The 27,650-nt window shown below is 43.8% G+C and overlaps 2 protein-coding genes across 8 annotated transcripts in view; one reads left to right on the forward strand and one right to left on the reverse strand.

The window, feature by feature from the left end:
- Window positions 1-27,650, reverse strand: part of LOC139234881 (erlin-1-like) — an 843,171-nt gene that overhangs the window by 528,122 nt on the left and 287,399 nt on the right. The window lies entirely within an intron of this gene.
- Window positions 1-27,650, forward strand: part of LOC139234878 (adenosine kinase-like) — a 274,129-nt gene that overhangs the window by 122,485 nt on the left and 123,994 nt on the right. For all 7 annotated transcript variants that reach the window (XM_070865697.1, XM_070865696.1, XM_070865692.1 and 4 more), the window contains one exon: window positions 9,544-9,622. In XM_070865697.1, the coding sequence (XP_070721798.1) occupies window positions 9,544-9,622 (79 nt within the window). The remainder of the gene's footprint in view (window positions 1-9,543; window positions 9,623-27,650) is intronic.

The following is a 27,650-nucleotide window of genomic DNA, read 5'->3' on the forward strand; positions in this document are numbered from 1 at the left end:
AAACCAGCCTCCAATGGGCAGGCAGAGCGGGCAGTACAAACAATCAAATGGAGTCTTAAACGAGTCACAGAAGGCTCACTCCAAACCCGCCTGTCCCGAGTACAGCTCAGCTACCGCACGAGACCCCACTCACTCACGGGTGACCCCGGCTGAGCTACTCATGAAAAGGACACTTAAAACCAGACTCTCGTTGGTTCATCCCAACCTGCATGATCAGGTAGAGAGCAAGCGGCAGCAACAAAATGTAAACGATGGTCGCGCTACTGTGTCACGGGAAATTGATCTGAATGACCCTGTGTATGTGCTAAACTATGGACATGGTCCTAAGTGGATCGCGGGCATGGTGATAGCTAAAGGAGGGAATAGGGTGTTTGTAGTCAAACTAGACAACGGACAAATTTGCAGAAAGCACCTGGACCAAACGAGGCTGCGGTTCACAGACTGCCCTGAACAACCCAGCAGACACCACCTTTTTCGAGCCCACAACACACACACAAAGGATCAACGACACCGCGCCAGACCAGGAAATCAAACCCATCACGACCAACAGCCCAGCAAGGCCAGGCTCACCTAGCAGCCCTGCAGGGCCAACAACACGCCAGCCCAGCGAGGGGACAGCCAACACATGAGAACAGATATTTGTACCGAGGCGGTCCACCAGGGAAAGAAAGGCTCCCGACCGCCTCACCTTGTAAATAGTTTTCAGTTTAACTTTGGGGGCGGGGCGGGGGGGGGGGGGCGGAGTGATGTATATCTGTAAAGCATGCACTCCCATGTTCCGCCACCAGGGAGCTCATCACCTGAAGTCCCAAGGGATCCCAGCATCCCTTGGAAGCACTGTATATAAGCCGGCCCCTAAGGCCTGTTCCTCACTCTGGAGTGTCTTAATAAAGACTGAGGTCACTGTTATTTTAACCTCCATGTGTGCAGCCTCATCTGTGTTAGGAACACAATAGGAATCATTTTCTCCATTATAATTAGCTTGGCAATGGAAAGCTATGCCTTGTGATAAAATACCCAAGTTGGAATGGATAGGAGAGTTGGGTGCTGTGTCTCACCAATCAACACATCTCTGTCAATTAAGCAAAAAGCAGTTGTGATGAAGTTTCCAATTTCAGAAAGGCATGGAGATTTAATCAGTTAAGTGGAGGGTAGATATTAACTCTTATTTGACTGCTCAGTGGTGCGGCATGATCAGCCTCAAGTATACTCAAGACACTAAGAGAGTATTTCCTTACTCAATACTTCCTCAATAAAATTCATAATCTGCTTTCATATTTGTGGCCAAAATCATTAGAAGGTTAAGGGGTAAATATGAAATGAAGAGGAAAAAAAAATTAACTAATTTTTAAACTTTTTTTGTTTACACTGTTGATTTGAGAGGGTGAAGCCAATCCCTTTTTTCTCTTGCCCTTAATCCGAGCCTTGGGAGAGTCTCAAAATGGATGCAGGTGATTTTGTTTAGATTTTATTTCAGCCACCTCTGTTTTGGGGGAAGGGTTGAGGAGGAGAAATGGAGAAAGTTGTTATCCTTTTGAAGAGCTGTTGTCTGCTCAGAGATACATTTAAACAACCACTTAATGACTACTTTAAATAAAGCATTGTGCTGACATTAAGAAGAGGGTGGACAGATACATTTTGACCAGGAAGTTATTTTTAGCTTTTGGCATTTAAAACTGAAAGGAACGCTTGTTGACTAATGAGTCATTGGAAGAATACTGGACTCTTTCATCTTACAGAAATGTAATGATGGAAAAATGGTCTTTCGAACAACAGGATAGTGAATAAAGGCTAGAACTGCTGGAATCCTGTATGCCAAAAAATACGTTGATATGCCCTGCCAGTAGCCACTGGCGTCAATGGGAAAATAAATTCTAAAGAGGAGTTTCTGTTCTGGGTGCTCCCCATGATGTAAAAGAGAATAATGGTCTGAGCAACATCTTTTTAAAAAAATATATATTTTAGCAACAAAAAAACCACGGCCTAAAAAATGACACACATGTACTCCTCACTATTTTGGTTGAGGTGGGTAGCTCTTGCTGGGAGGATTTAAAGTAGCAAACAAATTATGCAGGTGAGGATCCTATACCATTTTCAGGACTAGCTCACCATTTTAGACCAGCCCAGCAATTTAACTGTCACGTGCTGACCTCATTCAGCACACCGGGACGTTAACTGATGTGAAGGCCCTCTTGCCAGCATTATTAAAGAGACCATGCAGTACTTAAAAGCAAGTTGCTTTTTGACTTATGGGCATTTTCTACTTTGTTCCAACAGTCTCAAAGTTCACTTTGTCTGCTTTTACACAACTATTGTTGTTTGCCCCACATGGGTGGTCTGGTAAAGCTGCCTTTGGGTATAGAGCACAATTGGAAGCAACAAGGAAGACACCACAGAGCAGGACAAGCTGCCAGAAGAGGAGGGTACTCAACAGGAGGACATATCCACATAGGGTCTTCAGGGTGTACTTCTATCTCCACTTGACAGAGGAGGCAACTTTGCTTTACCAAGGAGGCTTTAACTGACTTATGTCACCTGCTACAGCCATAACACCAGCCTCAAACCAAGGCATGGAAAGCACTGCCTGTGACTGTCAGGATCACCATCGCCCTCAACCTTTATGCCACGGGCTCTTTTCAGGCATCAGCAACGTGTCTCAGTTTGCAGTACACCAATATGTCAGGAAGATCATCGAGGCTCTATACCGTGAGAAACACTTGCAGCTCTTTCACAATTGACAGAGACAAGCAGGACGAGAGAAACTTTCCCATGGAAGGTGCCATTGACTACATGCACATTGCTTTACGTGTTTCCCATCAATATTTATCAATTGGAAGGGATTCCACTCCCTCAAAGTACAACTGTGACCACAAACAGTGCATCATGCAGATCTGTTCCCGCTATCCGAGCAGCAGTCATGACTCATTCTGCACCAGTCCTTTGTGTTGCCTTTATTCCAAACAGGCCGCCAAGTTGCAGGCTGGCAATGGGATGAGAAGGGTTATCCCCTCCGGACATGGCTCATGACTCCAGTTATGAACCCGTAGACATCTGCAAAACAGGTCTACAATGAGCTATACTGCCACAAGGAACATCATCGAGCAAACAATCGGTGCCCTCCAGCAAAGCTTCCACTGTCTGGACCATTCTCGATGAGTTTTGCAATACAACCGTGAGCAGGTATCCAGATTTGTGGTCGAATGCTGCAAGCTCCACAACTTCGTCATCATGAGGGACTAACCCTACCACCACGTTCAGAAAGAGGAGGAGAGGCAGGTAACAAATCAGCTCCTATCTGCCTGAGCTCTTAGAGGCCAACTCACTGAGGAACAGTTCAACTAAGTCAAATCTTCCACTCACCAACAGTTCCACAATCCTTACCTGTCTTCTTACAACCACGATCTGATTGCCTTCCTTCGCTCTACACTTACTGGTCTTGCCCTCAGTAGAAAGATAAATACCACCAAATCTAAATTCAAAATCAAATTTACTCACTCGTGCATTTCCTTAGTGCCTGTCTTGTGTGTTCCTTTCCTACCCTAGTGCTTCTGCGAAGTGTTTCCCCAGTGGCAGCAGCTTGGGAGGTAGAAGACTGCTGAGCTTCCATTGAGGACTTTCCAGATGGTCTTGGAAGAAGTCCTCGAACAGCTCTGGGCTTGGAGGATCCAGCTGCAGACTGCACCATTGCGCCTGGGCTTCAGCAGTCAGGGTTAGCAAGAGCACTGTCTGAGTGGCTGGTGGGGGTGCAGGCATGCTGTCATCTTGAGAGAGGACAGAAAGTTCCTCTCCCATCGAGCCATGGACACTCTACTGGGCAGCACCTCAGCATTCCTTGTGCTCTGCTGGAGTGATGCGAAGCGCTGAAAGCCCCTTTCAACAGTGGTCACCAGAGCCCAGGTGCCAGCCATCTGACCTTCCATGACAGCAGTTTGTGCTGCCAAGGTTAAAAATAAAAGGTGAGGCAAATTAGGAAGTTATGCCATGATGAGGGCTCAAAACTCTGAAGGTTGTTGGAAAATTGAGCAAGTTCCATTGTTTGAGCTCTGGAAAAATCATTCTAAAAAGGGAGGGTGAACAGCCAGTTGTCGTGGTGCATATAGGTACCAACAACATAGGTAAAAAAACAGGATGAGGTCCTTTGAGACGAATTTAGGGAGCTAGGAGTTAAATTAAAAAGTCGAACCTCAAAAATAGAAATCTCAGGATTGCTACCAGTGCCACGTGCTAGTCAGAGTAGGAATCACAGGATAGCTCAGATGAATACGTGGCTTGAGCAGTGGTTCAGAAGGGAGGGATTCAAATTCCTGGGGCATTGGAATCGGTTCTGGGGGAGGTGGGAACAGAACAAACCGGATGGTCTGTACCTGGGCAGGACCGGAACCAATGTCCTCGGGGCAGTGTTTCTTAGTGCTGTTGGGGAGGAGTTAAACTAACATGGTAGGGGGATGGGAACCTATGCAGGGAGACAGAGGGAAATAAAATGGAGTCAGAAGCAAAAGATAGAAAGGAGAATAGTAAAAGTGGAGGGCAGAGAAACCCAAGGCAAAAAACAAAAAGGGCCACATTACAGCAAAATTCTAAAGGGCAAAGTGTGTTAAAACAAGCCTGAAGGCTCTATGCCTCAATGCGAGGAGTATTCAGAACAAGGTGGATGAATTAACTGCGCAGATAGCAGTTAACGGATACGATGTGATTGGCATCACGGAGACATGGCTCCAGGGTGACCAAGGCTGGGAACTCAACATCCAAGGGTATTCAGCATTTAGGAAGGATAGACAGAAAGGAAAAAGAGGCGGGGTGGCGTTGCTGGTTAAAGAGGAAATTAATGCAATTGTAAGCAAGGACATTAGCTTGGATGATGTGGAATCGGTATGGGTGGAGCTACAGAATACCAAAGGGCAGAAAACGCTAGTGGGAGTTGTGTACAGGCCACCAAATAGTAGCAGTGAGGTCGGGGACAGCATCAATCAAGAAATAAGGGATGTGTTCAATAAAGGTACTGCAGTAATCATGGCGACTTTAATCTACATATTGATTGGGCTAACCTAACTGGTAGCAATGCGGTGGAAGAGGATTTCCTGGAGTGTATTAGGGATGGTTTTCTAGACCAATATGTCGAGGAACTAACCAGAGAGCTGGCCATCCTAAACTGGGTGATGTGTAATGAGAAGGGACTAATTAGCAATCTTGTTGTGCGAGGCCCCTTAGGGAAGAGTGACCATAATATGGTAACATTCTTTATTAAGATGGAGAGTGACAAAGTTAATTCAGAACTTGGGTCCTGAACTTAAGGAAAGGTAACTTTGACGGTATGAGGTGCGAATTGACTAGAATAGACTGGCAAAATGATGCTTAAAAGGTTGACGGTGGATAGACAATGGCATCATATGGATGAACTTCAGCAATTATACATCCCTGTCTGGAGTAAAAGCAAAACGGGGAAGGTGGCTCAACCGTGGCTAACAAGGGAAATTAAGGATAGTGTTAAATCCAAGGAAACGGCATATAAATTAGCCAGAAAAAGCAGCAAACCTGAGAACTGGGAGAAATTTAGAATTCAGCAAAGGAGAACAAAGAGTTTAATTAAGATGGGGAATATAGAGTACGAGAGGAAGCTTGCCAGGAACATAAAAACTGACTGCAAAAGCTTCTATAGATATGTGAAGAGAAAAAGATTGGTGAAGACAAACGTAGGTCCCTTGCAGTTGGATTCGGGTGAATTTATAATGGGGAACAAAGAAATGGCAGACCAATTGAACAAATACTTTGGTTCTGTCTTCACGAAGGAAGACACAAGTAACCTTCCGGATACGAGAGGACCGAGGGTCTAGTGAGAAGGAGGAACTGAAGGATATCCTTATTAGGCGGGAAATTGTGTTAGAGAAATTGATGGGATTGAAGGCCGATAAATCCCCAGGGCCTGATAGTCTACATCCCAGAGTACTTAAGGAAGTGGCCTGAGAAATAGTGGATGCATTGATGATCATTTTCCAACAGTCTATCGACTCTGGATCAGTTCCTATGGACTGGAGGGTTGCTAATGTAACATCACTTTTTAAAAAAAGGAGGGAGAGAGAAAACGGGTAATTATATAGACTGGTTAGCCTGACATCAGTTGTGGGGAAAATGTTGGAATCAATCATTAAAGATGAGATAGCAGCGCATTTGGAAAGCAGTGACAGGATTGGTCCAAGTCAGCATGGATTTATGAAAGGGAAATCATGCTTGAGAAATCGTCTGGAATTTTTTGAGGATGTAACTAGTAGAGTAGACAAGGGAGAACCAATGGATGTGGTGTATTTGGACTTTCAAAAGGCTTTTGACAAGGTCCCACACAAGGGATTGGTGTGCAAAATCAAAGCAAATGGTTTTGGGGTAATGTATTGATGTGGATAGAGAACTGGTTGTCAGACAGGAAGCAGAGAGTTGGGATAAACAGGTCCTTTTCAGAATGGCAGGCAGTGACTAGTGGAGTGCCGCAGGGCTCAGTGCTGGGACCTTAGCTCTTTACAATATAGATTAATGATTTAAATGATGGAATTAAGTGTAATATCTCCAAGTTTACAGATGACGCGAAACTGGGTGGCGGTGTGAGCTGTGAGGAGGATGCTAAGAGGCTGCAGAGTGACTTGGGCAGGTTAGGCGAGTGGGCAAATGCATGGCAGATGCAGTATAATGTGGATAAATGTGAGGTTATCCACTTTGGGGGCAAAAACATGAAGACAGAATATTATCCGAATGGCGGCAGATTAGGAAAAGGGGAGGCGCAGTGAGACCTGGGTGTCATGGTTCATCAATCATTGAAAATTGGCATGCAGGTACAGCAGGCGGTGAAGAAGGCAAATGGTATGTTGGCCTTCATAGCAAGGAGATTTGAGTATAGGAGCAGTGAAGTCTTACTGCAGTTGTACAAGGCCTTGGTGATGCCTCACCTGGAATATTGTGTTCAGTTTTGGTCTCCTAATCTGAGGAAGGACGTTCTTGCTATTGAGGGAGTGCAGCGAAGGTTCACCAGACTGATTCCAGAGATGGCTGGACTGACATATGAGGAGAGACTGGATCAACTGGGCCTTTATACACTGGAGTTTAGAAGGATGAGAGAGGATCTCATAGAAACATATAAGATTCTGACGGGACTGGACAGGTTAGATGCGGGAAGAATGTTCCCGATGTTGGGGAAGTCCAGAACCAGGGCAGTCTTCGGATAAGGGGCAGGCCATTTAGGACTGAGTTGAGTAGAAACTTCTTCACTCAGAGAGTTGTTAATCTATGGAATTCCCTGCCATAGAGAGTTGTTGATGCCAGTTCATTGGATAAATTCAAGAGGGAGTTAGATATGGCCCTTATGGCTAAGGGGATCAAGGGATATGGAGAGAAAGCAGGAAAGGGGTACTGAGGGAAGGATCAGCTATGATCTTATTGAATGGCGGTGCAGGCTCGAAGGGCGGAATGACCTACTCCTGCACCTATTTTCTATGTTTCTATGTTTGATTAGGATAAGTAGTTGGTTACCATGTCATATGACTTTTCAATATACAGCACTCCAATTGTGTTTTTGGAGTTATTTTAGATCCAAGGAGATGATTCCGATGTCCCGGGTCCGTGCGAAGTTTCTACGAACCCGGGAAGGCATTGGAAAAGCCAGTTTTCAGCGCGCAATAAGCATGCGCTGAAAACCGGCTTTTTCAATCTGTTAAGTTTCTGGCTTAACAGATCCAACGCATATCAGGATCAAGGACACTTGGAGGACAAGATTTCCGATATTTATGAATATCTTGCCCAGCAAATGTCCTTTAAAATCTTGCGCCTGAAAAAGCAGGCGCATAACCTACTTTTACAGGCGCAAGTGTTTAAAAATACACAAAAACATTTTAAAATAAAGTTATAAAAACACATTTTATTGTTTAAAAACCCTTCCCACTACAATAAGTTTATTTTAAGGCTTAATTAAAAAAACTTTTTAAAAAGTCGGGAAAATATTTTTTTAAAACAACTTTCATTTACATGAATGTTAAATATGTAGTTTATTTTCTATTTTTTATTGTGTTTTGGGTATTTAGGGAGGGTTCTCATTCATAGTAATGGGAGTTCCGGACTTTCGGAACTCCTATTACGATGAATGAGAATCTATACTTCACCTGATTGGCTGCTGTCACCAGATCTTGGCCTGTGCACATGCTGCGATGCACAGTTAAGAGAGGCCTCGGGCTCAGAAGTTCCAACGGGCGTAGCAGCAACAGGTAAGTGCGCATCTATTTCTCTCTTTCTTTCATTTGCCCGTGGGAAGAGCTCTATTGGAATTTCAGGACCTATATGAACATACTTTACAATCAGAGGCGTAATCCTTCTATTCTTATCCTGATTTCATACATTACTCATTTTTTAAAATAACTTTATTATTCAGGCAGGTCAAGATTTGGGGCTGATTCCTTACCACCCCAACATATCTTCATCTTTATATCAACACCGAACTCGATTTTTACCCTATTTTATTTGTAAAATTGCTTAATTCCAATCATCCAGAAAAGAAGTTGGAAAGGCTGATAGATCTCAGACAAATGTGCCGTCCTGTGTATTCCAGCCTATGTATCCTTTTATTCGCTCCTCCTTTCATCACCCCAAGTGAAGTGCCTTTCGGATGAGGGAAAATCTGATGAGAAGCCACTGGAAAGAGGACAAAAGCGCAGCTGCTAAGCCCAAAGTATAATGTTTTAGAGTGGGTTGGAGCAGGAGACATCAAAGATTGAACAATATTTCCAAGTTTTAATGTTAGCTGCATTATAAATCATAGTAACGGTATCGCAGCTTTGAACCGACCAGCTTCTTGAATTTGTAAACATAGTCTTCTGATTTTTGTGCAGTTAAGATTGAACAAAGCAGAAACCCCAGTATGAAAAGCTGCAGTTTTTAATTAATATGTAAAGGGAATTATCATCGCTTGAGCCCTTTTGTTTCAAATAAATCATCTTGTCTATTAATGTGATATTTTTGCAAAGATTTCCATAATTTTTGGACCATAAAGTAAAGCTATATTTGAGATCATGCAAAACTTCAAAGATAGTCTGTTTATAATACCCAATTTAATGAAAGAAAGTAATTTCATTTATATAGTGCCTTCCACATCTGACAGACTCCCAAAGCATTCAGAGCCAATTCATTAAGTATAGTTACTGTTGTTACGTAGATAAATACAGCAGCCAATTTGTGAACAGCAAAATCGTACAAATGTAACCAATGCAGTACACAAATCCATATAAAAAGCTTGATGTAAGGTGGTAAATATGGTGAATATTCTAATGGTACTGAGCAGAAATAATATAATTTTATAATGATGCTTATTGCCACTAGTCTAGCTTTTTCAATGCATGGACAGCTATACAGATTTATGGCTGTAAAATATTCTGTGATGGCAGCTTGCTCAGCACCTAATGGGAATGAATTTTCTGTCTACTGTCCAGAAGCCTCAAGTGTCTACCTTTGTTTGGTTCAGGTAGTTAATCAAGCCTTTGCAATATCTAATGATTCTTTTGCATTCTTTTGCAGGTTTGATGAACTTGTGAAGAAGTTCAAAGTGGAGTATCATGCTGGTGGCTCTACCCAGAATTCAGTCAAAGTGGCCCAGGTTTGTCTTTACCCAACAATACTCACAACTGACTAGATTCTTTACAATTTTGTTCAAATAAGGAAATGATTCTGTTTCTAGCTAAAGATGCTTCTGCTGCACTTATCGTGCTACAGCTCCAACTTCCGTAGTGTTGTAGTGAGGTAAATGTACTGCCTCAGGAGAAGGCTCGATCGACCAAAATGGTTTTCTTATGTTTTCTGGAGGCAGAAGTTCTAGAGCAGCACCGTAAGCTTTAGTGGAATTTTCTGACATTTATTTTGTCTGCCTGTATGTGTGATTTTCGCAAAGAAGCTTTCTTGATCTGTTACAGAAGACTCAACAGACAGAAATGAAACAAATAATGTACAACATTTTCCAAGCTTACACATGCACATTTGATTGTTTCCAGTATTCTGTGGGGCTAGTCCTCCAGTGCAAATGGGATGGACTTCACAGCACTAGTAACCAATGTTGTTATGGAATCACCAAGTAGAAATAGATCTATATTAATGTGTGCAATGTTACAACAGTGACTCATTTATTGATAAATGTTGAGAAATCACATTTGCACAAATGGTGCAGAAACTTTATTTCTGTCTAATGTTTGCTTTTGCACTTTTGAGTTCTGTACAACAGCCTGTGTCGGAGTACTTTGTGTGTATTAAATACCAACAATTGGGTATGGACAAATGTAGAACATTAAATAACACAAACTGATTGCAAAGTCTTATCAGCATGAGGCTTAGTTGACACACTATATATATCAATTCCCTGAGCTGCCATCTTTCATGACAGGACTACTGAATTTGTTCCATGTTGTTGAAAATCTATTTTCCAGATTACCTAGTGCTTCAGTGGGTCGAGGAACAATCAGATATCCAAGTCCAATTCACTGGGCAGAGTTAGAAATTTCCATTGAAAAGAAATCATCCCTTTCATTTATTGCTATTAATTATTTTTTTAATTTTCATGTCTTACTGTGCTTGGAATGTGTTTAAAAGTTTCATGTTGGTAATCCATCTGTCAAAGCTAATTTTCTCCAACCCACCATTTTATAATTTCTGCCCATTCTTGTCTGAAGGTGCTTACTTTTGCTATGGTATGGTTTCACTGGTGCCAGTATATGTTCAGTACCTTAACCCAGTAGCTACTCCTCAGTATGAGGCTTAGATGGTGAGTGCCTGCAGGCCGTTGGGCTTTTGTGAGGAGGGCATCAGAGCAGAGCCTGATCTTGTTCTCACGTGCTGTCCATACTTCCTAGCAGGCATGACTGGAGAACAATTGGGAACCTTAGCTGATTTTCTTTAGCCCCAGAATTCTGAGGCGACAGTAACACTGTACAAATAATCAAACTTGGGCCTGTCTGGTTTTATGGTCTAGTACTACATTTAATGGTACCTTTAACCACAGAGCTATTGAGGGAAGCTGAAAAATAAATTTCTAACATTTATAGGATTAATTTTGAAATCCTGTGCTTCAAGCAAGGAGCCTTACTTGATAGGTGCGTGGCTTGGAGATGGGGCTTATACCACTGTAACCTTATGTGACTCATGCTCCTGTCAAGTAAGGCTGCGACTGGGAGCACAGGGTCGTGGAATAAACCCTTGAATGTATTTTTCGATTGATGGGAAATTCGGTGCAAATTCCTGGTTCCAAGATCTTCAAGACTTGTCATTGATCTTTCCCAGTGATCAAGAACCACAGCTATTGTGTTATCCACTACCATTGCAGTTTCTAGAATTATGAAATCTACACGAAGTTCAATACAAGGGTTAGTTTTGACTTTTTATCTGGAAGGAAATCCTTCAGAGTAGAATTGCCTTCTCTGATTTCCCTAGGTAAAGATGCTGGCCCTGAAATTCCATGGGATTGTCCTGGTTTCTCATGACTTCAGTGACAGACCAGAGAAACTCTAGGAGATGGTCTTTTCTCTGGCAGTTTTGTCAATCTCCGCCAAAGGTATGGTGTGTTTGCCAATGTAATTTCAGGGGCATGTTTTGTGTCTTCAACTCCAGTTTCGGAAGAATGGAGTTCAAATTGTGTATTATCTCAGAAATAATCCAAAAAGTTTGCATTGCTCAGGGTTATGCTTCTGGGATCTTCTGGTGCATTTCAGAAGGTAGGCTATTCTAGGGCCCACAGAACCATTTGCACGTGATTATCTAACCTCAGCATTCCATAACTGCTCTAATGCCACCCAATGCAGCAGAAACAGCAAGCTGGATATAGGATTTGACCAAGGCCGATACAAAGTGTAAATTTAGAAAGACTTTTATTTATAAGTAGAGGGTTAATTTTGGCTGCAATCAAACAAAATTTCTCAGGCATTTGTAATAAATATTTGAAGAATGTGGTATTGGAAATGGAGGAGTACAACGAAGAGCTGGAGCAATTAGCATAACTATTGATAAGGAAGTCGTACTGAAAAGGAGCTCAAAGCAGAAAAGGCACGAGGGCCTGATGGCATGATCTCAGAATACTGAGGGAAGTTAGATGATTGGTAAGTTGCTAATATAACACCTCTGTTCAAAAGGGGGAAAGGATAAATCAAGTGACTATATAGAGACCTAACATCAGTAGTCAACATCATAGGCAGTCCCTCGAAATCAAAGAAGATTTGCTTCCACTCCAAAAGTGAGCTCTTAGCTGACTGAACAGTCCAATATGGGAATTACAGTCTCTGTCACAGGTGGGACAGACAGTCGTTGAAGGAAAGGGTGGGTGGGGAGTCTGGTTTGCCGCACGCTCCTTCCGCTGCCTGCGCTTGCTTTCTGCATGCTCTTGGCGCCGAGACTCGAGGTGCTCAGTGCCCTCCTGTATGCTCTTCCTCCACTTAAGGCGGTCATTTGCCAGAGACTTCCAGGTTTCGGTGGGGATGTTGCGCTCTATCAAGGAGGCTTTGAGAGTGTCCTTGAAACATTTCCTCTGCCCACCTGGGGCTCGCTTGCTGAGTAGAGCGCTTGCTTTGGGAGTCTTGTGTCAGGCATGTGAACAATGTGGCCCATCCAACACCAGTAGTGCATAAGCTTCTAAAGGCCACAATATGAGAGGAATTTCCCCAGATTTTTTTCCCCTAAATTGGCCTGGATTTTTATCTGGTTTTTGCCTCTCCCTGAAGATCACATGGCTCAGGTTGGGGTGGAGTGTAGAATGTTTCACTAAGGGTTGTCACAGATGTGTGTGGCAGACTGGTTGGGCTGGGTGCTCTTTACCTTTCCGCCATTGTTCATTGTTCATCGGTTTATATGTAAACTTCAAGGCTGCTGACTGAGGGCCGTGCGGCTCTTTGTCAGCCGGCGCAAACACAATCGGCTGAAATGGCCTCCTTCTGCGCTGTATATTTCTATGTTTCTATAACATTAATACTCATAAAAAGACATCAGCTAACTAAGGATTCATCTATAAAAGAGTTCTTTGACGAAATGAGTATATTAATAAAGGAAATGTATTACATTTTGTGTTTGGACTGGAAAGGTAAATAGCGGTGTCCTCCAGGCTATAGTTTTGGGACCATTGCTCTTCACAATATATCTAAATGATCTGGACTTGGGTATCTGGGCACAATATGAAAATTTGAGCAGGCAGAATAAGAAGAGGGAATGTGACAAAGCCTTGATTTAAAAATTCTCATCATTGTTTTCAAATACCTCCATGGCCTCGCCCCTCCCTATCTCTCTAACCACCTCCAGCCCCACAACTCTCACAGATCTCTGTGCTCCTCCACTTCTGACCTCTTGCACATCCCCAATTTTAATCGCTCCACTATTGACAGCTGTGCCTTCAGCTGCCAGGCCCGAGACTCTGGAATTTTTTCCCACGCCTCCACCTCCTATATCTCTCTCTTCCTTTAAGATGCTCATTAAAACCTACCTCTTTGACCAAACTTTTAGTGACCTGTGCTAATATCTCTTTATGTGGCTCGGTGTCAAATTTAGTTTGATAACGCTCCTGTGAAGTGCCTTGGGATGTTTTACTACGTTCAAGGCACTATATAAATGCAAGTTGTTATTGTATGCATTAAAAGTTTAAAAGGTGTAGCGAGACTTAAGGATTCAGGTTCACAAATCTTTGAGTGGCAGGACAAGTTGAAGCTATTTGTAAAGAAACAAAGCTTATGTTATAGATTTTATAAATAGGGGTATAGAGTATAAAAGCAGAGGAAATGATAAACTTATACAAATTATTTGTTGAGTTACAGTTAGGCTGTGTTCAGTTTTGGATTGCTTTCCATTAGGAAGGATGTCAAAAACATGGGAAAAATGCAGAAGAAATGTTACTAGGGATGATCAGTTCTAGTTATGAGAAAAGATTTGAGAAGCTGGTGCTTTTTTCATTACAGAAGGCTAAGAGGAGATTTCGTCAAGATGTTCAAAATCCTGAAGGGAAAAACTAGTTCTGTTGGTCACTGAGTCAGTAACTAGACGTCAAAATTTAAGATAATCACTAAAAGAACAAAGAGCAAGGTTAAGAGAAATGTTTGTACACATGGTCGTTGGGGCTTGGAATGACCGACCAGAAAGTGCTGGAAGTAGAATCCAAAATGACTTTTAAAAGGGAAGAGGATAAGCATTTGAAAATAAAAAAAAATTAAGAGCATTGTTCCCCCTTGGCGAGAGGAATAAGATGAAATTGATAACTCTGGTGTAAAATTCTATGATTTGGATACCAACCGCTTATATATGGCCTCATAGTTAGGTCTGTACAAGCATATAAAATCTTGTAAGCAAACATTCTATCCTGGCATTTTGTATCCTACCACTTACATAGAGTTCCATAAAAACAGTTTGGAGAAATAATTCACTTTATCGAAGTGGCATGCGGAGCTGGCAAATTGCACAGAGTCTATGGAGAGCTATATCGTTATATGCTCAAGGTGTTCTCTTAAATGAGTCTGGCACCTACCAGGCTAATGAGGTTAAACTTAGACAGAAGAGGGCATTGGTTAGTAACTCAGACTGTTGCCTCTCGGGGAGAATACTCAAAAAGTGTGCTTGATGATATTCAGACCAGAAAATGCTTCTAATAGTCTACAATCTATACCCATGATATGGGTGTATAACCATTTGCCCAAGAAATACTGCTTTATAAGGATGTTTGCCACAGGATAGTATGTTCTGATTTTGCAATTTAAGCTTTTTAGAGATCACTTTTAGAGGGAATCTGTTTGGCAACCAAATAGCTGTTCCATTAGAAATATTTTTCAAGCAATGGTGTGCCTAAAGGCAATTTTAGTCACAGCTACAGAGACAATCTGCCTTATTCAAAGTATGGCTCAGTGCCATAAACTTCATGGCAGACAGACCTTTTAAGCCAAAAGATTTAAAAGATAAAAGCAAGAAGAATAGCAAGGGCCTAGAAAGAAAGCAGCTCTGACTGCTGTGGCTTCCTGCATGCTTTAGTAGTGACATTATCTTTCCCTTCCGCTTATAACCTCAAAATTTTCAGCCTCCGAGGTGCAAAATTTTCTTTTTTTTCTAAGCCACTGAAAAGATATCATTGGACTAAACAACTCCCTGTTACTTAAAAGTCTCAAAGATGAAGTCGGGATTAAAATCCATTCTGGACTTGGTTTTGAATTTCAGGATTTTAATAACCAATAAATGGATTCATACAATTCTTCCAGTTGGCTGATTGGCTAGGAGGCACATCCCCATCTGCGGATTTGAAACTTCAACAGAAGTATTTTGAAATTCAATCTAAAGAGAGTTAACTACCAATATTAACAGTCCAATTTGGTCTCTGGTTAGCACCCAGCAAAGTGCTTTACTGTAGTGGAAGCCTTTCGTGGAGCATTATTTACACATCTACCCTTATCCTGAACAGTTGGGTTGTCTGAGGTCTCAATGCCACAGACATAGTTGCTTAGCAGTGATTGAGTTTGAAACTGAACTTTTGTGATCAAGTATACAGTCAAAGCAGTTCTTTTTAGAGGTATTCAGTTCCAGTCAACCTGGACATATAGTCATGCTGCCACTATACTTCAAGATCTTGCAGTCAGAATGCTCAGTACCTTTTTGACAATCCTGGTGTTAAATGTGCCAAATATTTTTGTGTTACTGAATTATCATTAAATCCATAAAAAAATTATTCGTGAAAATTGAAACAAAAACTAAATTAGGGAGACAACTAAAACCAAAGCGACAGAGCTGCAGGATCCTTGCTGAAACTACGAGCGTGTTGTCTGCTCAAATAGCCACTCTGAAGAAGCAAGCTTCACAGCTGCCTTCATGATCTTTGTGTTATATGGCAACATTGCTATTGTGAGCAACAATGAAAGAAATAGTCAGTTCAAAAGAAATCAGCGGTAAAGTATAATAAGTGCCAATTGAATAGGAAGGCTGAGTCATAAAATTGAAATAATGTCTTCTATGCTTCTCCAGTCAGTCCACATTTATGTTGAGAGCTGCGTGGGTGGAAAGTCGTGATTTCACTTCTTGTGACACGCTTGACAGTCCAGTTCTGGGGTAAGTGGGTAGTAGGCTTCACCTGGCATTCCACAGTCTAAGTAAATTTAGAGTTTGTTTATAAGTTTTCCAGTTATGAATTCAGGTGGTTAGTAGCTGCTTTAGCAATACGTAGCTTAGAGAATGTTACTTAAAACTAGGATTTTGATTGATATTCATTTGGTTCATTTGTCTTTTTTGTAATTCAAAAAAATTGGTATTCTCCATATTTTTGGTTATTTTCTTTTCCCCCACCATGCCACAGTACATTGACAAGCCAGTGTGTTGCAGCACTGATAACTCAGTTTTGTAAGAACAGGCATTAATTCTTTTGTTCCTCTCCAGAAGTTGTGCTGTAGTTAAAATTTATAACCGTTCCCAATTACCCATTTAGTTTTAATGCTAGATGAAATTTGGTGATAAACATGGTCATTATATTAGCAGTACAGCCTGCAGCTGACCAAACTATAATGAGGACCAGAGTCTTGGAAATTTGATCTTGATTGCTTAGTGTATAGGAAGACTTGGAGAAACTATTGCAGTACCAAAGGCATGTCACATTTTCTGTAGCCAATTGTACTTTGCAGCAGTTTAGCAAGTAATGGACATCTCTGCAAACGAGGCAACATTTTAAGTGATAGGCCTCAATATTAACGAGGGGGGAATTTTAAAACGAGGAGCGTGTTCCCGACCCGCCGTTTTTACGGCGCCGGGTTTCGTGGCATGTCAAGTGGCCCGCCATGGAGAGGTGGAACACTTCATTAACAAATTTAAATCAGGCTCCCACAGTGCAATTGGAAGCCTAAATTTAACATTTGCTGCGCAGATTTCCCATGGCTCTGGAAACCTGACAGTATAAGGGAGGCAATAGCTGCCGGCTCAAGAAGGAAAGTATCTTTTATAGAACTCCTTGTGGACAAGGAGGAGCAGGAATGATCACCCTGGCCCCTCAAGGTAGCCTTCCCTCTGCCGATCGTGACCTCTTCCTCCTGCAATGATCGCAGATTGCTCCCCTATGATCGTCACTGGGTTTCCGCCCAGCAGCCGGCCAGCATGTAAATTTGGGCAGGAAAAGGAAGGAAAAAATTATAATGAGGTCCTGCTGTTAAATTCGGCAGGACCTCTGCGTTCCTGGCCTTGACACATTCCCCTGCCGTTTTCGGCCACCTCTGTACCCTCCCCACCTCCCCATAAATATCAACGCCCATAGAGTCTAAGAGAAAAAACAGCTCATAAAGCTTTTACATTAATATTCATTCTTTACTTGAACATGGGGATAACGCTGGAATGTTTCTAGCTTAAGCCTTATTGATTCCTGTGGTGCTGTTGCAGTGACGGTCTGCTGCAGGATTGAGAACCTCGTCACAGGCAGTAGAATCTAGAATGGAATAAGGGATGCTCATCAATTCAATTTTTCCCATGCTGAGTAAAAGAACAAAGGTTTTTTTCTGCAGCCTGCCAAACACAACAGAAGGATTCCAAGACCTGGTGACTGTCGGCTGTGTAGCACATTGAAGTTGCTGACTTACGATTCGGGCTGAGCTCTCGCGAGACTTGCGCTTTACCAGCTTTTCTAGTTATCATTTTTTTTTTTAACCCCATTTGATATGAACTACAGAATGTTTAGCCTGACATCTTTATAAATAGAAATGGTTGAGCAACATCTCAGTGATCTTTCTCAAAAGACTTTTGAAAATAATGCAGCATTTGACTGGCAAATGTCATTATATTTCTGCTTGTAGATATTTTACATTGCCGATAGGGATTTAAGTTCTTGGTAAAAAGTGGCGTCGCCAGCAAAGAAAAGATTTCTGATGGTAGCCTAGATCATTGAAAATGATGAAAAATAGAGTGGGGCCAAGAGTGTTGCCTCAGAGACCTTTTGAGTAGCTATTGCAATAAGATAAACAGGCTTATGTTGGTGATCTGACAGTGTTTAAGCTCAATATATTGTTTTTGGCTGGTGGCTTACAATGAAGGGTGCAAATCAAACTATAACGAAGTCAGGCTATAGAATTGCACTCCTAGGGAGTTAAAGTCAGGCGAATTTATTATTGTTTTACAACAATTTTGACGCTATACAATTTATAGAACTCGCTCAAAAATATTTAGTTGGAAGGGGGAAAATCATAAATTGGGTTCAAAATGCCCAACACAACAAAATGTATGATATCAAAGACATTTTTCAAAATGTATCAAAACAGTGCAATTGTTAGATGAGTGGAGTATAGTGAAAGATACTGAGATATACTTGAGTTTAGATGGAATACATCAAATGTATCAGAATTTAGGATAAAAGAAACATCGAAATTCACAGCGCAGAAGGAGGCCATTTCGGCCCATCGTGTCCGCGCCGGCCGACAAAGAGCCACACGGCCCTCGGTCAGCAGCCTTGAAGGTTACATATAAACCAATGAACAATGGTGGATAGGTAAAGAGCATCCGGCCCAACCAGTCCGCCCCACACAACTGCAACACCCCCTACCGCAACATTCTACACTCCACCCCAACCAGAGTCATGTGATCTCCTGGGAGAGGCAAAAAAAATGTGAAAACCCAGGCCAATTGGGGAAAAAAATCTGGGAAAATTCCTTTCCGACCCATCCAGGCGATCAAAACTAGTCCAGGAGATCACTCTAGCCGTATTCAATTCCCTGCAGTACTTACCATCGTATCTGCGCCAGACAACAAGAGGTTATCCAGTCTAATCCTACTTACCAGCTCCAGGTCCGTAACCCTGCAGGTTACGGCACTGCAAATGCCCATCCAAGCACCTTTTAAATGTAGTGAGGTTTTCTGCATTCACCACCCTTCCAGACAGTGAGTTTCAGACCCCCACAACCCTCGTGAAGAAGCTTCCCCTCAAATCCCCTCTGATCCTTCCACCAAAATAATGTATAATTTTCAATAAATCAGTACAAAATGAGCCAATAGTTCCAAATGCAGGTACAATAACTGTCATATCAAAGGTATTTAATGAATTAATAGCAGAATTATTACTGGTTAGACAAATAGACTAATATGAGTGTAAAACATGTGCTGTAGTTCAACAGCACATTAAGAGGTATTTTTCCTCTCTGAGGTAATTTTAGTTTTAAAGTGGGAATGAGCTTCATGGTCAAGTCAATTTTGTCCTTTAGTGTTTTTGTGTGTAAGATTTGTGAATGAAGGAAAATGTAATGCTATAAGAAAAATGTCTTATGGCTATTCTGTGTACTGTGTCTGGGGCATCAGTAGCTCCATGAGCACAGTAGTCAAGGTGTGGCCTGTAAAGTTTTGGCTGGACTTCCTGTGACTTGTACTGAATTGTTTTGATCATTAGCTATGCAGGTCAGCATGCAGAACAGCCATATTGGTTCATAGGATGTTGCGCAGGCTGAAGCATGGAACATATCAAAATCTCCAGCCAAGAGCATGAGCAGTCTGTTTCATTCCAATATATTTGCCTGATATATTGCATTGGAAAATTTTACTATGTAATTAAAAGATGTTCTTTGAAGGAGCCATATTATGTTTATACTTTATAAAACAGAAATGTAATATTCAATGTGATTGTCATTACAATCTGTCGACATTAAGAACATTTGAAAGATCCGAGCCAGGAGCAACACAATGTTTGAACATTGTGTTTGAACATTGTGTTCTTAAAGAAATATTGTGCACAGATCAAAAACATTAGACAATTTTAGAAAAGTTTTTAACATGTCTTGCTTCCAATGCCACAGGTGTTAAGTAAATGTTATTTAAATGAGCACTCTGCTTTTTTAAATATAGATAGATGACAATATTTCCTCATTTAAAAAAAATTGTTCACCAAAGCCCTAAGCTGGCTGGTTCCGCTTTTCTTTAGGTCAGGTGGAGTAGCAAAAATAACAATGAACCTTTCAAGTTTGTCACTATATCAAATATTACTTTGTAAACCAAGGTATAGCTACAGTGCCTTTAACCCATCAACATTCAAAATTTTTGACCCTGTAGTGATTTTTGTGACTGGCAGAGTGAATCGATGCGTACAAAAACAAATGTCAAGTTTATGCGCCCAAGTTTCGGGCCGCGCCTAGAACGGCGCAGCCCCGACCTGGACGCCCGTTTTTCACGCCACAAAGTGCGCCTAAAAAAAACATACAGATTCTCCGGCTCCCTGCTGGTCCTCGAGTCGGGCGCGGCGCAGCACAAGCTGTAGGGGGCGGAGCTAGGTCCCTGCACTGCAAATAGTGCTGGGACCTCTGCACATGCGCGCTACAGTGGGCGTGCACGTGCAGTAGCTCCAGGCACCCAAAACTGTGTGGGAGGGGCCTGAAGCACGCAGCCCCTAGCCCTGGCCGAATGGCCTCACTGGAGCTGCGTGTATAAGGCTGCCTCCCACGCCCAGCTCCTGCTTCCTCCCGACCCGACTCCCCCTCCCCGCCCCCGGACCGGACCCCCCGGGCTGGACCCGACCCGACCTTCCCCCCCCCCCCCCCGATCCGAACTGAACCCATCTCCCCCCCCACCCCCGCCACGCACAGACCCGACCTCCCTCTTCTCCCCGCCCACCCCAGACCCGACCCGAACCGACCCGCGCTCCTTCCCTCTCTCCACCCTCCGCCCCCCCCCCCCCCCACCCGACCTCCCTCCTCCGCCCCCCTGACCCGACCCATGCTCCTACCCCGACCCGACCCAACGCCACCTACCTGTAAATCTGGTGCTGGGGCGGGCCCTGCCCATACAGCCTTCCCCCCCCCCCCCTTCTCCTTTCCCCCCCCCCCCCCTTCTCCTTCCCCCCCCCCTTCTCCCTTTCCCCCCCTTCTCCTTTTTCCCCCCCTTCTCCTTTTTCCCCCCTCTCTCTTTTCCCCCCCTTCTCCTGTCTCCCCCCCTTCTCCTGTCTCCCCCCCTTCTCCTTTATCCCCCTCCTTCTCCCTTCCCCCCCATCTTCTTCCCCTTCTCCTTTCCCCACCCTTCTCCTTTCCCCACCCTTCTCCTTTCCCCACCCTTCTCCTTTCCCCACCCTTCTCCTTTCCCCACCCTTCTCCTTTCCCCACCCTTCTCCTTTCCCCACCCTTCTCCTTTCCCCCACCCTTCTCCTTTCCCCACCCTTCTCCTTTCCCCACCCTTCTCCTTTCCCCACCCTTCTCCTTTCCCACCCTTCTCCTTTCCCCACCCTTCTCCTTTCCCCACCCTTCTCCTTTCCCCACCCTTCTCCTTTCCCCACCCTTCTCCTTTCCCCACCCTTCTCCTTTCCCCACCCTTCTCCTTTCCCCACCCTTCTCCTTTCCCCACCCTTCTCCTTCCCCACCCTTCTCCTTTCCCCACCCTTCTCCTTTCCCCACCCTTCTCCTTTCCCCACCCTTCTCCTTTCCCCACCCTTCTCCTTTCCCCACCCTTCTCCTTTCCCCACCCTTCTCCTTTCCCCACCCTTCTCCTTTCCCCACCCTTCTCCTTTCCCCACCCTTCTCCTTTCCCCACCCTTCTCCTTTCCCCACCCTTCTCCTTTCCCCACCCTTCTCCTTTCCCCACCCTTCTCCTTTCCCCACCCTTCTCCTTTCCCCACCCTTCTCCTTCCCCACCCTTCTCCTTTCCCCACCCTTCTCCTTTCCCCACCCTTCTCCTTTCCCCACCCTTCTCCTTTCCCCACCCTTCTCCTTTCCCCACCCTTCTCCTTTCCCCACCCTTCTCCTTTCCCCACCCTTCTCCTTTCCCCACCCTTCTCCTTTCCCCACCCTTCTCCTTTCCCCACCCTTCTCCTTTCCCCACCCTTCTCCTTTCCCCACCCTTCTCCTTTCCCCACCCTTCTCCTTTCCCCACCCTTCTCCTTTCCCCACCCTTCTCCTTTCCCCACCCTTCTCCTTTCCCCACCCTTCTCCTTTCCCCACCCTTCTCCTTTCCCCACCCTTCTCCTTTCCCCACCCTTCTCCTTTCCCCACCCTTCTCCTTTCCCCACCCTTCTCCTTTCCCCACCCTTCTCCTTTCCCCACCCTTCTCCTTTCCCCACCCTTCTCCTTTCCCCACCCTTCTCCTTTCCCCACCCTTCTCCTTTCCCCACCCTTCTCCTTTCCCCACCCTTCTCCTTTCCCCACCCTTCTCCTTTCCCCACCCTTCTCCTTTCCCCACCCTTCTCCTTTCCCCACCCTTCTCCTTTCCCCACCCTTCTCCTTTCCCCACCCTTCTCCTTTCCCCACCCTTCTCCTTTCCCCACCCTTCTCCTTTCCCCACCCTTCTCCTTTCCCCACCCTTCTCCTTTCCCCACCCTTCTCCTTTCCCCACCCTTCTCCTTTCCCCACCCTTCTCCTTTCCCCACCCTTCTCCTTTCCCCACCCTTCTCCTTTCCCCACCCTTCTCCTTTCCCCACCCTTCTCCTTTCCCCACCCTTCTCCTTTCCCCACCCTTCTCCTTTCCCCACCCTTCTCCTTTCCCCACCCTTCTCCTTTCCCCACCCTTCTCCTTTCCCCACCCTTCTCCTTTCCCCACCCTTCTCCTTTCCCCACCCTTCTCCTTTCCCCACCCTTCTCCTTTCCCCACCCTTCTCCTTTCCCCACCCTTCTCCTTTCCCCACCCTTCTCCTTTCCCCACCCTTCTCCTTTCCCCACCCTTCTCCTTTCCCCACCCTTCTCCTTTCCCCACCCTTCTCCTTTCCCCACCCTTCTCCTTTCCCCACCCTTCTCCTTTCCCCACCCTTCTCCTTTCCCCACCCTTCTCCTTCTCCCCCCCATCTCTTTCCCCTCCTCTCCCCCCCATCCCCTTCTCCTTCTCCTCCCCACTTCCCCTTCTCCTCCTCCCCCTTCTCCTCCTCCCCCTTCTCCTCCTCCCCCTTCTCCTCCTCCCCCCCCATTCCCCTTCTCCTCCTCCCCCACTTCTCCTCCTCCTCCCCCTTCCCCTTCTCCTCCTCCTCCCCCTTCCCCTTCTCCTCCTCCTGCCCGCTTCCCCTTCTCCTCCTCCCCCTCTGCCTCCCTCCCTCCCCTCCCTCTACCCCCCCTCCTCCCCCTCCCCTCGCTGTCAGAAACACAGACACTGACAGACAGAGAGTGAGAGACACACACAGACAGAGCGATAGAGACACTGACAGAGATACACTGAGGGGGGCATCCCAGCACGCTGTTGGAGGGCTCCCGGTGCTGCAGTCAGTAAGTAGAAAATGTTTTATTTATTGATTTAAAAAAAAAATTATTTCTTATTAATTTTTTTTGATTGATTTATTGGTTGACTTCTTGATGTTTTTATCATTTATTGTTGATGTTATCTCTTTATTTGTAAAACTGAAGTGTTTAATGTTTGTAAACTCCCCTTTAAACCCCCCCCCCCCATTCCCTACGCCTGATTTATAACCTACGCCTGATTTTCTAAAGTCTCGACAAGGTTTTTTCGAGCGCACAAAAATCTTCACTTACTCCATTCTAAGTTAGTTTGGAGTAAGTTTTCACTGCTGAAACTTTGAAAACAGGCGTAAGTGGCCGGACACACCCCCTTTTGTAAAAAAAATTCTGTTCCAAAGTGAACTGACTACAACTGGAGCAAACTAAATGCTGAGAATTTGAATTTCTAAGATACTCCGTTCTACACCAGTTGCTCAAAAAAATCAGGAGCAACTGAGGCCGAAACTCGGGCCCTATGTCAGGTTGCCCATAAAGTACAAAATTTAGAAACTCAGGAGTAGGAAAGCAGGAGTAGACCATTCAACTCAAGCCCAATATAGCCGTCTTCAGATTCACTGCCCTGCTGTATTCCAAATGGGGCCTGACCACGGTTCAGTACAACTGAAGCATCACATCCTAACTTTGAAATTCCAACCTCTTGAGATAAAGTCCAAAATTCCATCAACCTATTTGATTACTTGTTGTACGTGTCCACTAACTTTTAGTGATTTGTGTACATGGACATTGAAATCCCTTTGCTCCTCCACAGTTCCTAATCTCCCACCATGAAGAAAATATTCCAATTTGTCTTTCTCTGATCCAAAGTGGAACAAGCAGAAACAGAGCAAAATCAGCTCATTTTCGAAAATTCCCAGTGTCGGAGCAGAAAATGGAGTCATGGAAGCAGACCAGATTTTGGAATAGGGGCAGTCCAACTCAGTAGAAATCTGGAAGTCACAGTAAAGCCCACAAGCTAGTGGAGAAATGGAGTTTGGCACAGGAGAAGATTTCTGTTCAGAACCTAACAGCAGCAAACATAGAAACATAGAAAATAGGTGCAAGGGTAGGCCATTCGGCCCTTCGAGCCTGCACCGCCATTCAATGAGTTCATGGCTGAACATGCAACATCAGTACCCCCTTCCCGCTTTCTCGCCATACCCCTTGATCCCCCTCGTAGTAAGGACTTCATCTAACTCTCTTTTGAATATATTTAGTGAATTGGCCTCAACAACATTCTGTGGTAGAGAATTCCACAGGTTCACCAGTCTCTCTGGGTGAAGAAGTTTCTCCTCATCTCGGTCCTAAATGGCTTACCCCTTATCCTTAGACTGTGACCCCTGGTTCTGGACTTCCTCAACATTGGGAACATTTTTCCTGCATCTAACCTGTCTAAACCCATCAGAATTTTAAACGTTTCTATGCGGTCCCCTCTCATTCTTCTAAACTCCAGTGAATACAAGCCCAGTTGATCCAGTCTTTCTTGATATGTCAGTCCCGCCATCCCGGGAATCAGCCTGGTGAACCTTCGCTGCACTCCCTCAATAGCAAGAATGGCCTTCCTCAGGTTAGGAGACCAAAACTGTCCACAATACTCCAGGTGTGGCCTTACCAAGGCCCTGTACAACTGTAGCAACACCCCCCTGCCCCTGTACTCAAATCCCCTCGCTATGAAGGCCAACATGCCATTTGCTTTCTTAACCGCCTGCTGTACCTGCATGCCAACCTTCAATGACTGATGTACCAGGTCGCGTTGCACCTCCCCTTTTCCTAATCTGTCACCATTCAGATAATAGTCTGTCTCTCTGTTTTTACCACCAAAGTGGATAACCTCACATTTATCCACATTATACTTCATCTGCCATGCATTTGCCCACTCACCTAACCTATCCAAGTCACTCTGCAGCCTCATAGCATCCTCCTCGCAGCTCACACTGCCACCCAACTTAGTGTCATCCGCAAATTTGGAGATACTACATTTAATCCCCTCGTCTAAATCATTAATGTACAGTGTAAACAGCTGGGGCCCCAGCACAGAACCTTGCGGTACCCCACTAGTCACTGCCTGCCATTCTGAAAAGTACCCATTTACTCCTACTCTTTGCTTCCTGTCTGATAACCAGTTCTCAATCCACGTCAGCACACTACCCCCAATCCCATGTGCTTTAACTTTGCACATTAATCTCCTGTGTGGGACCTTGTCGAAAGCCTTCTGAAAGTCCAAATATACCACATCAACTGGTTCTCCCTTGTCCACTCTACTGGAAACATCCTCAAAAAATTCCAGAGATTTGTCCAGCATGATTTCCCTTTCACAAATCCATGCTGACTTGGATCTATCAGGTCACCTCTTTCCAAATGCGCTGCTATGACATCCTTAATAATTGATTCCATCATTTTACCCACTACTGATGTCAGGCTGACCGGTCTATAATTCCCTGTTTTCTCTCTCCCTCCTTTTTTAAAAAGTGGGGTTACATTGGCTACCCTCCACTCGATAAGATCTGATCCAGAGTCAATGGAATGTTGGAAAATGACTGTCAATGCATCCGCTATTTCCAAGGCCACCTCCTTAAGTACTCTGGGATGCAGTCCATCAGGCCCTGGGGATTTATCGGCCTTCAGTCCCATCAATTTCCCCAACACAATTTCCCGACTAATAAAGATTTCCCTCAGTTCCTCCTCCTTACTAGACCCTCTGACCCCTTTTATATCCGGAAGGTTGTTTGTGTCCTCCTTAGTGAATACCGAACCAAAGTACTTGTTCAATTGGTCTGCGATTTCTTTGTTCCCCGTTATGACTTCCCCTGATTTTGACTGCAGGGGACCTACGTTTGTCTTTACTAACCTTCTTCTCTTTACATATCTGTAGAAACTTTTTCTCTTTACATATCTATAGAAACTTTTGCAATCCGTCTTAATGTTCCCTGCAAGCTTCTTCTCGTACTCTATTTTCCGTGCCCTAATCAAACCCTTTGTCCTCCTCTGCTGAGTTCTAAATTTCTCCCAGTCCCCCGGGTTCGCTGCTATTTCTGGCCAATTTGTATGCCACTTCCTTGGCTTTAATACTATCCCTGATTTCCCTTGATAGCCACGGTTGAGCCACCTTCCCTTTTTTATTTTTAAGCAAAGCTGAGAAGCCAGCAGCGTACTGAAAGTACAGTCCTGAAGCTCAGCAGGTAACAGCAGTAGGTGGAAAGATGGACACTGTCAACTGAAACAATTACCTTGAACTTGAAGCAATTGAGTGGTACAATAGAGTCACAGTAGTGTCATCCTGGATGGCTCAGGAGTCCTGTAAATGCTTAGGTCACATTAAACTTGTTGCTTGAACATGTTGATTGAGGTGAAATGCACCCACTATCAGGTGTTTGTAAGGCTTGCTCGCTCTTTTGTCCAGCAATGGACAAGTCACTTAAGAGTAATGCATTGTATTTGAATCTCTTTAAGGGTTATCAGAAAAATAAGGTGCTTCATAAATCGAGATGATCTACAGTGTTAATGTGATGAAAGATCAGACTCATTAAAAAATGCAAATTATATATCATATGTTCACTTAGAATTTTCTCAAATTACTACAAAAGTCCACTTTCGTAATACTTAAAATTAGTATGGGATATGCTAAAATATTATGGCAGGATTGAAATGTAGCCCATTTTTGGAATCGTAAATGTCGACCAGATTCCTTGTCTATTATGTAATGGCAGTTATTGCTGATCAATTTCCAATTTTGGGGTAATAACCTACTTATGTAAAAGATGACCTTGAAAATGGCATTAAAGAGAGAATAAATGAATCATGCAAGAACTTGCATTTATATGGTGCCTTTCATGTCCCCGGGATGTCTGAAAGCACTTCACAGCCAATGGATTAGTCTATTTTTATTGATTGAGGGATAAATGTTGGCCAGCATACAATATCTTGCTCTTCAGGTAAAAATTCCACTGTACTATTTGAACAGGTAGACGGTGATTCAATTTAATATCAGCATAGATTATATGCTCAAGTCCTGCATTGGGGTTTAAACACACAACTCCCCGACTGAACCCAGCTAACACTTGTAGAAGAAGTACTGATGACATGTAAACTTGTAAAAATGAATGCATTTTGGCACAAAGTATTTCTCATAAAAGAAATAGTGGTGCAATGGGGGCATGGCAAACTTTGTTTTTGTTTTATCTCTTGATGTCTAATTGATTATGATAAGTGAAGTTTAAAATTTTTTAAATCTAAATTCATACCTGCAGAGAATTTATTGGAATGTATTTGAATCATGGCATTTACAATGAATTGATGTTGTATGGGAATGATACAACATCAATTCCATCTTGCTTCTACTGATCAAAGAAATCATTTCAACAGGATGTAACTTCTTTGTTGCACTCAGATCAGGGTATGTCTGATGTATTTCGAATTCTTGAGGACAAAGTGTACTTTTAAATAAAAATAAAGGTCTTATTTTTTTTATTCTTCAAAACTGGATCTTTTCCCTTCGAT

Source organism: Pristiophorus japonicus, chromosome 22, assembly GCF_044704955.1.
Source record: "Pristiophorus japonicus isolate sPriJap1 chromosome 22, sPriJap1.hap1, whole genome shotgun sequence".
NCBI lineage: Eukaryota > Metazoa > Chordata > Chondrichthyes > Pristiophoridae > Pristiophorus > Pristiophorus japonicus.